Source organism: Manis javanica, chromosome 1, assembly GCF_040802235.1.
Source record: "Manis javanica isolate MJ-LG chromosome 1, MJ_LKY, whole genome shotgun sequence".
NCBI lineage: Eukaryota > Metazoa > Chordata > Mammalia > Pholidota > Manidae > Manis > Manis javanica.
The window spans coordinates 149,020,754-149,036,907 of record NC_133156.1 but is presented as its reverse complement, the minus strand read 5'-3'; the positions used below and the strand labels follow the sequence as shown (position 1 = coordinate 149,036,907).

At 57.2% G+C, this 16,154-nt stretch overlaps 1 protein-coding gene across 1 annotated transcript; it reads left to right on the top strand.

Moving 5' to 3' along the window:
* Positions 1-2,748: 2,748 nt before the first annotated feature.
* On the top strand, positions 2,749-8,147 carry IRX1 (iroquois homeobox 1). The gene is made up of 4 exons (XM_037015605.2): positions 2,749-3,283; positions 6,080-7,109; positions 7,386-7,458; positions 7,688-8,147. Exons 1-4 carry the CDS (start codon positions 3,008-3,010, stop codon positions 7,743-7,745), a joined length of 1,437 nt encoding a protein of 478 aa, XP_036871500.1. The 5' UTR covers positions 2,749-3,007; the 3' UTR covers positions 7,746-8,147.
* Positions 8,148-16,154: the final 8,007 nt, after the last annotated feature.

The following is a 16,154-nucleotide window of genomic DNA, read 5'->3' as shown; positions in this document are numbered from 1 at the left end:
CCTCTTGCGAGGCTGGGGCCGTGGCTGAAGGTCTGAGAAGCGGGCCGCTCCACACTTGCAGATTCTGAGCAGCACAACCCAGGGCCGTCGGTTTTCGAAGACCGGCCCAGTGGAGCCCCCAAAGCCCAGGGGCCGCCCACGACCAGGCTCATCTCTGTCTGCCCTGGGCATACCGTCCCGCCCCCAGAAGGCCTGATCTAGTTAGTGAGCTGGAACAGGCTTTCTGGGGAAAGTTCTGGACCGGTATTAAATCAGGCCCAAGGTCTTGGGACAGTGTCCCTCTAGACCCACTGGGCACCTTGCCTTTCTAAGCCCCAACTCATCATTTGGTGTTAAAAATGAGTAGAGGACACTCCATAAAGTTCTGGATCCTTCTCTGCCCCTCCCCCTTTCCAATGGGGTTTGGAGACTTTTTTTTTTTTGGTTTGTTGCTTCCTAAGTTTCTACGTGTAACTTTTTGGGTACAGGCCAAGGAGAAAGAGGGGAGGCAAGCCAGGTTTGCTGGCATCTCAGCCCTTGGCCCTGGGCAGAGAACCGCCAACAGTGAAGGCTCCTACACCTTTCCAGAAATCCCTGGGGGCATCCACAGGCCTTTCTGGTTCCAGTTCCCCCAGATGCCTAAGCCTCTGGCATGGTTTCCAGGAGGGCTCTTCCCACTTACCCCGCTGGTGTCTTCTGGAACCTACATTCAGGACCTGAATGGACACCATCAGGCAGGGCACCCAGGAGTGGCCTTGCTGGGCTGTGTGAGGCTCAATAAAAAGCCAATGCCCACCCCATGCCCTCCCCGGTTTCTGATAGCTACCCTGTGACTGTAGTCAAGGTGGACTGCTGCTGGTACAGAGTGGGAAGGTCTGATCAGTCCCTGTGGCTGAATCCTGACACTGAGAAGTTCTCTGTGCTTACATTCCACCTCCCTCTCCAGGTCACACAACAGGGCTTATCTCACCTATATTTACCTGTCACCCTGAAATGTGATACTGGAGTTTGGTAAACAGGACAGTGGTGGGGCTGGCTCACTGGTTTGTTTTGGATGTAGGAGAGAGGATGTTTGCTGTGAGGGGTGGTGAGCTGGGGAGCAGGGGCAGCTGGCCTTGGGGACCTCGGGAGTGCTGAGTGCCACCTCTTGTGCCCTCAGAATCTGTCAAAGCAGGAAAGGAGCCCGTTGCAGGGAGTTTCTGGAGTGAGAAGGCTGATTAGGTGCAGGAACAGGTAGGGGAGGGAAGGCAGCAGGAACGAAAGACCTGACTCAGCAGAGAAATGAAAGCCTGATTAAGACCAGGTAATGAGTAATCACTATTACTGAGTTACTGTTGCTAATTACAGGTCTTGGCTCCTTGTCTGTCCTCAGGCCTCAAGACGCAACGGGAGCCTTCCGGATGCAGCCTGCAGTTCCTGGGCCCCAGTGATCCTGGCAGCTGGAGGGGAACCCGGGGGATGGGGGTCTGTGGGCATCCAGGGACATCCACACAGCATGCGAGGGACCCCCTGGGGCCAGAGGGTAGCCTCAGTCCCGCAGCCTCAGCAGGCCCAAACCTAAGCCCAGGATCCCAGTCCGTTGATGAATCCCGTGGGGTCCTGTGTGTAAACGTCCCCAAAGGCAGTGCACCCAAGCTGAGATGGGGTGCAAAGTGGTCCTGGGAGCCCAGGCGGAGACCCTGGGCTCGCTCCATTCCTGAGTCGCCAGGACCAAGCCGGAGAAGGCAGCGCAGAAGCGGCCTGCCCGAGCTGTCCCAAGCACAGGGAGGCGAGGAGAACCGTGCATCCGGCGTCTGCGCCGTAGCGCGGCTAAGTCCCTGGCGGCCGAGCCAACCCCGGAGCGTGGCTCCCGGCCGCGTCCGCTCCCTCTTCTTGCCGGCTGAGTATGGAGAGAGGAGAGGGAAGGGGGAGCCGCCTCTACCCGGCGCACTCCACTCGTCCACTTCCTGCATTTGCGCATCTAGCGGACAAACGGGGGGGGGGGCGCCCAGGCCCCGCTGGCTTCTCCCATCGCCGGGGTGGGGGCAGAATGTTGCCCTTCCTCCGCAGTAGTGCGTTTTCTGCGAAGAAAAGTCCCTCCTGCCCGCAAGAACTCTCCACGGTAGACTGCATCTGCTGCCCTTTCTCAAAGTTTTCACAACTGTAGAAGCTGGCAGAGCTCAGTCGCTTCCCGCTTCTCCAAGCTTAGAGAGGTTGATCATCACTAGATGACATGTTAATACGTAGTGGGGGGCACGGGCAGCCTCGCCTGCGTCGGGGAGTCACAACACTCCAGGCTTCGTGGCGCACCGAGTGCTCCGAAGTGCGCTTCTGCCAAAGATATCCGGGTAAGGCCAAGGCAGCGCAGACCTCGGAGGGGAGGCCGCTCCTCGCTGCTGTCGCCGTGCCCAGGCCAGCCCCTTCCCCACAGCCCCAAAGGCGGAAAAGCCAGCGCCGGGATGTTTTTTTCTGAAAGCGCAGACACACCTCAGCTGCGCAACCGCAAACCCCGGTGTCCGACAGTTGCAAACCGTTGCACACAGGTTGTCAGACTGCCGTGCGGGCCACTGGGTTAGGGGCCGCGGCCGCCGGGCCCGCACCCGCCGCCGGCCCGCTCGCGCGCCCACCCGGGGCGGTGGTGGCCGGGCCAGAGTGGAGCACCACGTGCTCGCCGGGAGGGGCGGGAGCGGCCGGCGAGGACGGGCGGGAGGCAGGGAGCGGGCGGGTGGGGAGCCGGGGGCGGGGCCAGCGCTCAAGGGGATGCCAATCAAAGCATCAACTTCAAATTGAGTCTGAAGCCCCGCCGCCGAGCGGAGGGCGGCCGCCGCAGTCGGCGCGGAATCGCGGAGCCGGGCGCAGCCGGGAGCCGGGCGCCAGCGAGCACCGGGCCGTGGAGCAGCCACCGGCCCCCGCCTCCGGGCCGGCCCGAGCGCGCCCGGCCGGCTGCCCGCTGCCCCCGCCGCGCCTGGCCAACCCCCGCCCCGCGCCTCCCTCCGCGCCCCTTTAATACTTGCCCGCCGCCGCAGCCGCCGCCACCGAGTCCGCGGACATGTCCTTCCCGCAGCTGGGCTACCCGCAGTACCTGAGCGCCGCGGGGCCCGGCGCCTACGGCGGCGAGCGCCCTGGGGTGCTGGCCGCCGCCGCCGCCGCCGCGGCCGCCGCCTCGTCGGGCCGCCCTGGGGCGACGGAGCTGGGCTCGGGCGCGGGCGCGGCCGCCGTCACCTCGGTGCTGGGGATGTACGCGGCGGCCGGACCGTACGCGGGCGCGCCCAACTACAGCGCCTTCCTGCCCTACGCCGCCGACCTCAGCCTCTTCTCGCAGATGGTGAGTGCGCCGGCCTGCAGCGGCCTCGCCCCGGCGTCCCGGAGCCCCGGGCGCGGGGGCGGGAGCAGCGCGGGCGGAGCGGCCGGCGAGGCACGGGAGAGGCCCAGCCCGGGGGGGCCGTGGCGGCGGGGCCTCGGGAGCGCGGAGCGGCCGCCGGCCGGCCTGCCACGGTCACGCCACTCGGCCTGGGAGGCGGGAGGCCCGGCCGCGCAGGGTTTCTCGGGGGGCGCTGGGCGGCCGCAGGAGCAGGCCCGGGGCGCGCGGCCGGTGCTGCAGGCCGGGACCAAACTGCCGGCACCTCAGCTCGGGCGAGGCGGCGAGGCAGCGGACGGGGCTGCGGCAGCCGGGGCGGTTTACCGGGATTCCCCTGCCCGGCCCGCAGCCTCGCTCGCTTCACCTTAGGACTGGGCCGGGCAGGCAGACCGGCTTTTCTCCTTTTTTTTTGTTTTTGGCGGCGCTCATCTAGTTGTATCTGACTGCTAAAAGGAACCCTTTAAAGCCTAGGAGAGGCGGTCAAAATAAACCTAACAATGGAGCTCGGACGGGCCCAGAGGGGTCTCTTGATGGCGTGTGTGCAACTTTGAGATTTAGGGGAAAAAATAAGTTGAAATGATCTTTGGCGTCTGAAAAGGCGTTTGCTAGACTTTCCTAAGTTGCCAAAGTTTTCATTGCATTTGCACCGAGAGAAAAGCACTTTCTTGCCGCGTTACATCACGGAGGATTAGAGAAAACAGTGTCCCTGGGCTGAAAATAAATGGTGTCCGCTTGGTCTCCCGTTCCAGTGGGTGTCAGATCGGGGAAGGAGGCCGCAGGTTTAATTCTCCGCGGGGACCGGCCTGTCTTTCGTTCCCAAGGATCCATTTTCCTTGGTCTGACTGCAATGCAAGGTCGGGCTTAGACTTCGGGCTGCTGGTGAATCGCGCGCTGGGCTCGGGGCGGGGAGGCAGCCAGTCCCGCGTGAGCTGCTGCCTACGGCATAAGGCAAATTGCAGGCACTCCCCCTCCCCCCATGACCCCTTCCCCTGCCGAAGAAGAGACAGAAAACAAATACCCGCCAGCTGTACCCGTGCAAAGCGGCTGGTGTCTTTTCCTGTAACTTTTCCTTGTAGTTTTGAAAAGAAAGCCTATTCCTCTGATAGCGGCTCCAGCTGCCTTTCAGATCGTTTGCTATCGAAAACGATGAGCTCCCATTTTGTTCGGGCGGCCGGGATGCCGAGGAAGCGATGAGAGATTTACAAGGTGTCCTTTCCAAAAGAATTCCTAGCAGAGAGGAGACCGAAATGTCTTACTTAAAATTACAACTGAATAAGCAGAAAAGTGCAAAGTACTTTGCAAAAATGAGGCAAAAACGAAATCTGGCCAGGGAAGCCTTTTCTCTGTGGCAGCGACTACCGAACTATTTGGTCAAAGAAATCTTTTGGTGTTTACAAGTTTCTCAGTCTGGACCCCTCCTTTACTAACAGCAACTAGACAACTGTGACATGGAGGACTATAATTTTTTACAGAAATTTTGAATACAGATGTATGCCGTTTGGGAAACGCGGGTGTTTGTGGTGGGGAGAGGGAACTGTTCGGTGAGGAGGAGCCCCTACTGCCGAGAAAAAGATGCTTATTTTTTGCTGGGGGTAACTGTACCCCCTGCACCCCAAAAAAGGTGTGGGTTTCCTAGTGGTCTCCAGCCGGTTCTTGGAAATTAAGCCTAAACCCAAACTTGGATTCTAGGCCTAGCTTCCAAGTCATTATGATTGGGAATTTGGAAGTCAAAAGGTAAAATTGGGCGTGAATGTCTGGCCAGGCAATTTATGGTAATAATGAGGCCTAATTAGGTTGTTAGAAAGATAAAATGTTACTTACCAAAAACCTGATGGGATAATTTGACTCGCTGTGTTTTACTACCGATGATAAAAAGAATATTGATTGCAAATAAATCACGGCCTCTAAATGCCTGCAAACAGTTTGTGCTTGCTTGCTCCAGATCAAAGTCAAACTTGAGAGATAAAGTAACCGAAGAGGCGTAGGAAACCGGTTCTGCTCCTTGCAGCCTGCCACTGCGGGCCAGGCGTTAATATTTTACCGGATAAGCACTCCTTTTGTATTTAAAAAAAAAAAAACGGTGTTTTTGTTATTGTTGTCATGATGGCCAGGATTAAAATTTTAAATTACCTGTCACCACTATAGACCTTTAAGTGTGGGCGAGCTATTATATGCAGATCAATTTGGGAGCTAAAAGGAGTGTGCTTTCATTTTGAATTGCTGGTGGATTTGGACCTGAAGAAACCACGCAATGGTTTATTTTGTTTGACCCCCTCAGGGTCGAAGGGAGGGGGCTTGTGCTCTGGGTTCCTTTACGTTTGGAGAAAACCGTTTTATCAGTGGAGTTAAAAGGTTTTCCCCTCTAGCTAGTGTGAGATAAACTTGGAAATCCGGGCTTCGGGATTGGGGGTCTGGGTAGAGGTGGGGGATGGGGGAGGCCTGGGGAAATTCTAGCGGGCCGCGGCTCCCGCCGTGGTCTTCTTAAAGATGCATAGATTCAGGAACTTTTCTTGGGTGACAAAAAAGCCCTCCGTGATCCGTGGAGGCGCCGTTCCCGGAGGAAGCACCCGGTTCTGACCGCACTCTTACTCCCCGGGTGGTGCACCACGAGGCCTTCCTGTTCCCCAGCAGATAGGAGCTGCGCCCGGCCCGACTTTCCCAGTTTTGGGGACTCACCTCTCTCTCTTTTTCCGCCTCCCCCCTCTGCCCTCTCCCTCCACCTCCGCCCTCTCTCTCCACCCTTGCTGGGTCCCGCGGCTGCAGGGCTCACAGTATGAACTCAAGGACAACCCCGGGGTGCACCCTGCCACCTTCGCGGCCCACACGGCGCCGGCCTACTACCCCTACGGCCAGTTCCAGTACGGGGATCCCGGGCGGCCCAAGAACGCCACGCGCGAGAGCACGAGCACGCTCAAGGCCTGGCTCAACGAGCACCGCAAGAACCCGTACCCCACCAAGGGCGAGAAGATCATGCTGGCCATCATCACCAAGATGACCCTCACGCAGGTCTCCACCTGGTTCGCCAACGCGCGCCGGCGCCTCAAGAAGGAGAACAAGGTGACGTGGGGCGCACGCAGCAAGGACCAGGAGGACGGCGCCCTCTTCGGAAGCGACACAGAAGGCGACCCCGAGAAGGCCGACGACGACGAGGAGATCGATCTGGAGAGCATCGACATCGACAAGATCGACGAGCAAGACGGCGACCAGAGCAACGACGAGGAGGACAAGGCCGAGGCGCCGCGCGCGCCCGCAGCCCCTGCAGCCCTTGCCCGTGACCAGGGCTCGCTGCTGGCGGCGGCCGATGCGCTCAAGCCGCAAGGCTCGACCCTGGGCCTGGCCAAGGAGGCCCCGGAGCCCGGCAGCACTGGCCTGCTGAGTTCCGGGGCCGCGGCGGGAGGCCTGCAGAGCGCGCCGCACAGCAAGCCCAAGATCTGGTCGCTGGCCGAGACGGCCACGAGCCCCGACGGCGCGCCCAAGGCCTCGCCGCCGCCCGCGGGCCCCCCGGGTGCGCACGGGTCCCCCGCGGGCGCGCCACTGCAACACCCCGCGTTCCTGCCCAGCCACGGACTGTACACCTGCCACATCGGAAAGTTCTCCAACTGGACCAACGGCGCTTTCCTTGCGCAGGGCTCCCTGCTCAACATGCGCTCTTTCCTGGGAGTGGGCGCGTCCCACGCCGCGCAGCACGGCCCGCACCTGCCCGCGCCGCTGCCACCGCAGCCGCCCGTCGCCGTGGCCGCGGGCGTGCACCACGGCGACAAGGCCTCCGCCCGCAGCAGCCCCGCGCTCCCAGGTACAGCGCAACCCCGCCCTGGGCCCCGGGTCTGGCGTGAGGGTGGGGCGGCACCCGGGCGGGGGCGTCCGGGGCTGAACAATTAGGCGGCGAGGCCGAGAAGTTGCGGCGGGGAAGGCGCTGCTTCGCTCGGGGCCTGCCTGGGGAGGGCAAGAGGGGGAGGCTGGTTCCTCGTGAAGACGAGCCCCAGCAGAGGGAGGGGAAGTGGGGAGGGGGCATTAGCGCCTCTGCGGCACCCCCCACCCCGAAACTTCTGCCTCCTCTCCTCCCTCGTAGAGAGAGACCTCGTCCCCAGGCCCGACTCTCCAGCACAGCAGCTAAAGTCGCCCTTCCAGCCAGTGCGCGACAAGTGAGTGCCTCCTCCTCCCTTACCACCGGGCTCGGGGAGGTGCGTTTGGGCGGTGGGGTCGAGCAGCCGCTGCCGACCGGGTGCTTTCCACCTGCCCTGCGCGGGGCCGGCGGACTCCCCAGAGCTTCTCTCCAGCCGGGAGCCGGGCGGGCGGTCCCGCGACGCCGGGTCCTTGTGTCCGTCCGCCGCCAGGGCCTGAGCATCCTTGTCTCCCTGTGTCTCCCTGCAGCTCGCTGGCCCCGCAGGAGGCAACGCCACGGATCCTAGCAGCCCTCCCGTCCGCCTGATTCTGGGTGGCCTTTCACTTTTGCGGGGGGAGGGGGGAGGAGTTCGGGAGGGAGGGGATGAGGGAGGAATGAAGACAAATATTTCAGACTGGTGTAAAGGACAAACACCACTAGGACATCGAATCCATACATCGCTTTCTGCAGAAGGGGCTCGTCCCGGCCGAGCTCGCTTCCAGGCCGCCTGGCCTCCGCCCCCTCCGCTATGGTGGCCGTCACCTTGGTCCGACTGATTATCGGTTCGGTAAATGCCTCCACGTGCTTGTGTCTTTTCCTCTTTCTTTCTTTCTGTCTCTTTATTCTTTTTCCTTCTTTCTGTACATAGAGTGATTTCAGATTGTAAATAGCGCGTCGGCAAACTTGTCTAAATCATATATTTTTGTCTAATAAACTAAGTGAAATGCCCACTGCTGCTGCTGCTGTGTGTGGCCGGGTGTCCACGGGGTGTCCCGACTCCGGAATCCTCGCAGCGCCCCGGAGTCCCGGGCAAAGGCTCCTCCGGGAGTCTCCACCGAGGAGGCCGGGGCATCTGTCTTTTGGTTGTTGAATTTGTTAATGTCACCAGGTCGGTTTCTCGTTGGCAGTTTAATTCTTTCCAACTCTTACACATTTATCTGGGCCACATCTTTCTCAGGAAATAAATGAGTTCCATCTTTGGCAGTGTATAAAACGATTTCGTGAAGTGGGCAGCAATGGGGAAAAAAATGACAAGAATCTCCAATCGTGTCCCCTGAGGAGAACCTTCGGATTTGAAATCAATCTGAGTGTTGTTGTCTCAACAGTGGGTCGTGGCTTCGGGTACTTTCGTGGGTAGAGTGAGGATGTAATGGAGTATGAAATTTTGCTTTGAATGTATTTTTTGGTTATTTGGTTAAATCAAGTGTGGGGAAATTGGAAGGTTCTTTGAAACTGACCTGATGGGTGGGCAATGATGCGGCGCTGGCATTCTCCGGGCGAGTAAGGGGTGAGGGCTCTGCCAGCGGCGCGCGTGAGAAAGACGAGGGGATTTTGGTCTTCCACGGAGGCCCCTTTAAACTCCTGCGCCCTGTGCTGGGCTTGCCAAGTGAGCCGCGGAGCTAATGATCTCCCAGCTGGCCGCGGCCGAGACTGGAGGCCGCCGGGAGCGATGGCAGTGAGCAATGCCGGATGACTCGGGCCTCCGACGGCAGGTGCGGTGGCCCAGGAGTCCCGGGATCCCCCAGGTTGGCATTGTGGCCCGAGGAGGCGCTCTCAGCGACACAGGGCGCTGGCAATTTTATGCTGAATTCATGAAAGCGGAGAAAGCAAACATTTCCAAAACAGCCAGTGAGGATGCGGGCTGCGGGGGACCCTACCGAGTGGCAGGACAGGACCTGTGACAAGGGCTTTGCCTCACACCAGGACCTTCCCTGCCGCACCCAGGCCTGGTCCCCGCCGACTTGCTCTTGAAGAGCCGCTGTCCAGGGCAGCTTGAGCTGAGGACGAGGGGGCTTTACCCCACAGGGACTCCTCTGGGAGCCTGCATTCTTCTCTAAGCCAGCCCCCAGCCCCGCCCTGTGCTTTTTGGAGGGGGAGGTCCGCCTGCCCCCAAGGCTGGAGGAGGAGTGGCGGGAGCCGTTGGCCTGGGTGAGTGTGGATGGCCCGCACGTGGGGAGCACCGGGGAGCCGGGCTGCGGAGCCAAGCAGGGCCGACCGGCTGGGGCTACCGCCGGGGTTCAGCCGCTTCCAGTCGGCAAGGACGTACTTGGGGCGCCCTCTATGGGTGAGAAACGGGATGGGGTCCTGATCGCAGGGAGATCTTGCTCCGGGGAATGGGGCAGGATTTGGGGGGGCGGCTGAACCTTGGGGTGCGAGCCTTAATTTGTGGTTGTGGGAGTTATGCTTCTGAGTGCCATTGATTCGCTTTCATGAGTTCGTGGGCCAGCTGGATGGGCAGTAGGTATTGGTGGGGAGGAAGTGGGTGCCAGGCTCTAGGCTGGCGTTTGCACTGTTCTGGGCGGGGCTTGCAAATTCAGAGAGGAGTTCCTCAACCGTTCTCGGTGCTAGGATTTCAGGGGTCACCGCAGTCCCCATTCCCCATTCCAGAGCTCCTCCCCATCCTGATGCTTGGCCAGCGAAAAGTGACCTTTTACAGAGCTTTGACCAGAGGTGCTCTGCTGCTCTGATGAGGGATTATGTTCTTGCCCCACAGATGGACCATTTGGCACCTGAAAGGCGCTGGGGGTATCCTGTTCTGGGAGATCAGACAGGGAAGCAGAGTTGTCTGCCCCTGGCTGGCCTCCACTCTGTTATTTCTCAGAATCCAATAGTACAGTCATGCAGGTATGAGCTGCTTGAACACCCCATATGTCAATTCTTTTTTTATTTCTAATAAGTACATTTGGGACCCCTGAATTCTGCCCTCCACCCCCAGATGGCTAGGCCATCATGTGCTCAGCAGCAGGGTTCCAAGCCTCAGAACCCCTGTGGCCTAGGAATCCTGAAGGGTCTGTTGTCCCCTCCTGGGGACTGAAGCTTCCCATGCAAACAAATCAGATGGCTAGTCTCAGAATTCTTTTCCTTGAGTGGAAAGCAATGAATTTTTAATGGAGCACTGAAAAGCATTTTTGTTCGTTGTGCACCATTTGTTTACATCTTAAACAGCCACCATAGCCACCCAAGTGTCTGCTTGACTTGGGTTGCTGTGCCACGGGGAGCCTGATCTTCACAGTTTCAGCCCCCAAGATACCTGGGAACCCCCTTTTCCTCTAAAACCAGAGTGGCAGTTCCTCAGGAACTTCCTAAGTGTGCAAAGGCACGTTCACAGCCCACCCTGCCCAGGAACGTTTTGGAGGGCAGAAGTTCTGTGACCAGCAAGCTCTGTGAACTTGAAAAAGGGATAAGGGTTGGAAATGTCCGTGGGATTGTTTGTGATTTGGGGCTCCTCTTCCCCTTGGAAACAGGTTCCTGGTAGAAAGGCTTTGAGTAGTCTTTTGGGTGGAAGGATAAGAAATCCAGTGGGAGACCTTCTTTCTGCTGCAGCCCAGGCCACGCAGAGGTGACAGGATGTGGTGTGAGGCAAAGCCCTTGTCACCCCCGCACTCCCAATCTAGTCTGACCTGCTGGTCTTTGAGGTCTCTGCTTCCACCGTTCTTCCTTCCCTCCTCAGGTCAATCATATTCACCAACACATTTACCTCACCTGCAATTTGAATATATCTCAGTTTTAGTGGTCTCACACTGATTAATACATGCCATGGCTCCAAGGGGCATACCTGGTGAATCATGCCCTATAAAGTTTCAGTTGGTCTTGTAGATAGGCCTCTGCTAGGGAGCTAGCAGGCCAGGGAGGGAGATGGGAGAGGAGACAGACTTCAGGGTGGCCATTTAGCCCAGGTGCCCTAGGAAGGGCACTGGCCCTCAACTCTGGCTTGGAGGGGCTGGCCGTGGCCCTTCTGTCCCAGATCCTCTCTTGGGGCAGGGACTGAGAGCCCAGACCTCCTCAGCCACTGTCTTTCCTGCCCTTCTGATGGCGAGAGCAGGCCAGAGGCTGCCTGGCTTTCCAAGCAAGGTTGGGGTGGGGCTGGGGTTGCCAGGTAGGTACCATGGATTTATGGATGCTGATTTGGAGAGATTGGAACCCCAAATAGCTGTCCTGAATCAATGTTACGGCCCAGTTTGCTAGTGAGAATGGGGTTTTGACCCTGGAGACCTGAAAATAAGGGTTAGAATGGAGGGAAGGAAGCCAAACCCAGGGGATGTTGCTGGATGAGGGTTGGCTTGCTTGCTTTGGCATACAAATCAATTGGAATTTGGAGGCCTGAGGATCTTCTGTGCACCTCCTGTGTTGCATGGGTCACATCTCCCGATCCAGCATTGTGACATGAGTTAGCTGACTTTAAAGCCTCTGAGACTGGAAAGGGGAACCTGGGGTATGTGACACTGAGTACCTGCCTTATGATCCTGCAGCTCTCCAGACTCCAGCAGCAGCCTGGGGGAGAGGCCCGCCACATCTGGTGGCCCCAGCAGGATTCTGTGGTTCCAGATCAGGAAGACAAGGTGGGGGTGGGGTGGCGGGTAGATGTGGACCCTAGGTCTCAAATCCAGGGTGGGTGAACAGGAGACAGAGCTAGGAGGTAGAGGGGGTGTGCTTTGGGGTGAGGGTAGCCCCCACCTACCTCCAGGGGTCCCCAGGGCTAAAGAGCAGGCCCTCTGGGGAAATGTTTCCTTGGCTGGGGCTGCCCACAGGAGCGTGGATGGATGGCCCCAAGTTAAGCACTGTGCAGCAGTCTGTGCCACTCAGCCTGGAAGGAGGAGCTTCGGAAGGCCTTCTCCAGCACCCCTGCCCGGCCCCTGGGGCTAATTATAGCTGCAGAGCCGGAAGGCTGTGGAAGGGCATCGCCTGGGGACTGACGGCAGCCTTTGGTGCCCTGGCTACTGGAGCTGGATATAGATCCCCTTTCCCTTCCCAACAGGGGCATCTGGCTGGCAGTGGGCCCTTCTACGGCCAGCTCGGAGGGGACGCAGGAGCCAGACAAGTGGGCCAACCGTCACAGGGCCTGGTGCCCACAATACTTTTAGAGGCGGATGAAAATGTTTGCATTTCTTTTCTAATGAAAATTAAAAAGGAACTTAAGTTGAAGAAAATGTGCTAAATTATAAGAGCAACATATTCATTTTTTATTCCAATGCGTTCACAACATTTATATTTAAACATCTGTTTTCAATGGAGATAGAGACCCACCACTCACGAAAGTCACTAAGCAGCCCAGGTGGACATGGAGGGCCCTAAAATTCAGGATTTCCCTTAAATGGGAAGTCAGAGAAGCGAGGTGGCCCTGAGCAGAGGTGGGTGGTCGGCACCTGGGTGACATTTCCATCACAGTCCCGGTCTGTGGGCCTGACTCAGGCGCCAGTGGAGGATGCGCCCCCGAGACAGTGCACGGACCCGCCCCAGCAGGTGCGCACTGAAGGGTTGGTCGGACCCTGTTCCCTCGGGCTGGGAGCAAATGGCAGCCTCTTCTGTGCTCTGCTGTTTGGCTTCTGAAGGCGCCGTGGGTGTCTCTGATCCCCTAATCCATTTATCCGGCGTCCAAGCGCAATGAGCGGGTGTACCAGGGCCGGTGGCGGCCTGGCGGCCCCAGCCAGCCCTGCCCCGCGGCGCCCACCCGAGGCCCTGTCTGCTCTGCCCCTGCCGTGCTCCGAGCGCAGAGGTTGGAATGATGTGGGGAGTGTCAGTCTTCTAAACCGAAGGGCCTTTATTCCTGTTTTCTCTACCCAACTTTGCCTTTAGCACCCGGAGGGAGCCCCCAGATTTCTCCGCTGCATTCCCGCCTGGGTGGGGCGCCTGGAGAGGCAGCTTCTGCGCGACAAGGTCCCGGGGCGCCGCTGCCCCTGACGCCCGCGACGATCCCGCTGGTCACTGGGCGTCCCCTGCGTGTCTTACCTGTTGGCTAGTTTGTCGTTGCTTAGCTCTGCTTGTTACTGAATTTTAAGCGTATGTTTAATTGCCAGGTCCTCAGATAGCTGCCTCAATGTCTGAAAATATTAAATACATCTGCGAAGCGCTGGGCAGGAGAAATTAAGGAAGTGCTGGCTGCACGGAATGCTGAAGAGATCTCACAATGAAGTGATTAACATTTTTATGAATAAAATTAATCACGCATTAACTCTGCAGCCCGGTACATCTGAGAACCAAATGCGGTCGGCAGCCCCTTTCTTAATACCCAAGAAGTTTGGAGGCCTCCCTGGCCCCCAGCGAACACTCAGCAGTTAGGAACTTAAGAGCGTTTATGAAGAGATGAGTCAATAATAGATACCTAATTTGAGGCAAAGACAACAAAACCTCCAAAAATACCACCACCACCAGCGCACACCGGGCAAAATGAAAAGGCAACCTCATTTTTTTTTTCTTTAGCAAATTCTCAATCAACACGGGCCATTCCGTTCTCGAGAGTGTCTGGACTGGACCGGAGGGCAGCGGAAGGTGCTGTGGGGATAGGCTGAGTCCCGGCGGGAGGGGCGCGCGCCTCGCCCTCCCTCCAACTCCCTGGGCCTGGCGTCCTGGGCCCTGCGCGGGGAAGGGCGGCTCGGATCGGTCGGAGGGCAGCCCTTCCGTACTCCGGAAACCCTCAGCCTCCCAGACGGTAACGTGCGATCCTCCTCCCCGGGCTGCGCCCCCTTCCTGTCCCACCTCCCGCCTCTGGGATCTGGGGATTATTCCAGCGGGCCGTACAATGGGCAGCGAAAGGACCCGAAGCGTCTCTGCAGCAGCGTTGCCATTTTGTCGGAGTTCACAGCTCATGTGCGCACAGAAGGTGGACTCAAAGCAGCCCGTCTTCCCCACTTGTGCACATTATTTTTCACCGCTGCGGCGAATCTCTCTCAGCTCCGTGAACCAATAAAACAACGGTCCCTGTTTGAGCTGATATATTAATATTTACTGAGGATTTGCAGGGTCGGGGCCAAATGTCAGCAGATTGCTGGGCAGTCCTGTGGGGAATAATTAAACAAATCTCAGAGCAGTTCAGCCTTCTACATCTTTATTAATCTTTTCCCCCTAGCCTCCTGAAAGAGGACATTGAAATAGTGCTTCTGCAACCTGAGAGAAGATTCAGATTAAGTGTAATAATAAAATCCTGTGCTGGCGATGTCTGCCTTGTACCGTCTCGACGCTTCCCTGGCAGAGGTGAATTATCATCGGTGGTTAGTAGTCTTACCTGCCCCTCTATCAAATGTATCCTGACCAGTTTGCCAAAAACAATTATACTGCTTGTGATTTGATCCATGCCCTGGCTTTGCCCACGTGGACTACTTTGCTGAGCCAGGTGGCTGCTGGCTGATTGTTCTGGAGGCCTGCCTTCTTTAACATGATTACAGCATGCACTTTAGTACAAGTTGGACAATTCTCTTTAATAAGCTTCATAATTAGTGTTGGGATGCCTCATTACAAGTCATAGCCTGTAGCAGTCCGAGGCCAAACAGCCCTCTGCAATCTGATTTATTTTTTATCAGGCAGCAGGAGCTGTCTGGAGTTTTTGTTTGTATAATGGGGACCCACATCGAGCCCCCAGTGTAAAAATACCACCAGGAAATTAATTGCTTCTGTGTGGATTCACTGCAGAAGTATCCTGTGGATCAGAATGGTATATTTTTGACTTTGTTATCATGTGGTGAGTTGTAAAAAAAAAAGAGAAAGCCAGCAATGCAAACATATCAGCATCGATACAGCCTCAGAACAGTGTAATTGAAACCATGGGGCTATAGACGAGGATGCGCAGAGAAAGTTCCAGTTTCTGCTAAGACTTCCTTTCCTCTTTCATACAGTTCTTATTTAATTGTTTATATATGTATGTATTTATTTATTGCTTCTAAGTGGAACCACCTTGTGCCAGACACGTGGCTGGAATTTCAGTTGGTTTCTGGCTGAAAGATCTGGTGCTTACAATAACATACACCCTCAAGGGAGGCTAATACCCCCACCCCCAAACCCGACATCAGGGCTGCTGGGTGAGCTCAGTGGTTAGATGTTCTCCCAACCATGCAAGGCCACTAAGAGAAGGCTCCACCCAAGGGGGCCTCCAGTGGCCCTGGTTGGACAGGCCCTGTGACTGCCTGTGTGTGTTACATGTGAGACCAAGCTGTGGGCATGCATAATTGTTATATGCTGTCTGCATTGCTCCCTGGGCTTAGACATAAATAAATGCAGAAGGCACCCTTCCTTCTCTTTCATCAGACTGCTTGATCCCTGCATTCTGGTTAGGTTGTGAATTCCTCTTCCAACTTAGAACATTTCAAGGGTATTTTTAGACTGCTTAGTCCCTGGGTGAGAATTTGTGCCTTTTTCTGTTGGTGGCACCAGGCGGTCCTTGCTGGTGACCCTCCGGACACCACCATCCTGGCTCACATTTGCGCTTCCTTCATTTGTTGACTTTTCTTGGAGGAGTTTTGTGAGATCTGCTTTCTGAATCCTCCTTTTTGAGGCCTTTTTGGGGAGAGCAGTCTGGTTTCTTTGCTCATCACTGTGTTGGCATGGAGGTTATAAACCCATCCTCAGATAACTGAGCAGACACCCCCTTATGTATGGGGAGAGGATGTGAATGCTAAATGTCACGTGATGACAGTGACATTAAAGGAAACATTTAGAATTGTGCAGGAAAGTAGCTAGGCTCTGTGGACCAAAGGACAACAGTTCGGCGCTAGAACCTATGAGGTGGGTTTGCAGAGCACCATCGGTGGGAGATTTCTGCTGGTCCCTCTTGGAATTCCACTTTCCTTAAAGGCAGCCCCTGAGCTTACAGGTGGGTGCAGGCTTTCAGGAGGAGAGGCCTGTGGACCCCTTGCTGAGTCTCGCTAGAAACAGAGGTTGATGCCCAGTAGGCACCCCATCTCTTGTCCAGGCTGGAAGCCTGGGCCACTGTGTAGGGGTCTGATGGCTAAGCTCAGGCAGCAGACA

Bases quoted from the DNA above. Each gene is read 5' to 3' on its own strand.
- IRX1 (XM_037015605.2), top strand. From the start codon at position 3,008: ATGTCCTTCCCGCAGCTGGGCTACCCGCAGTACCTGAGCGCCGCGGGG. The intron at 3,284-6,079 runs GTGAGTGCGCCG...CCGCGGCTGCAG, and splicing joins TCAGCCTCTTCTCGCAGATG to GGCTCACAGTATGAACTCAA. The intron at 7,459-7,687 runs GTGAGTGCCTCC...GTCTCCCTGCAG, and splicing joins TTCCAGCCAGTGCGCGACAA to CTCGCTGGCCCCGCAGGAGG.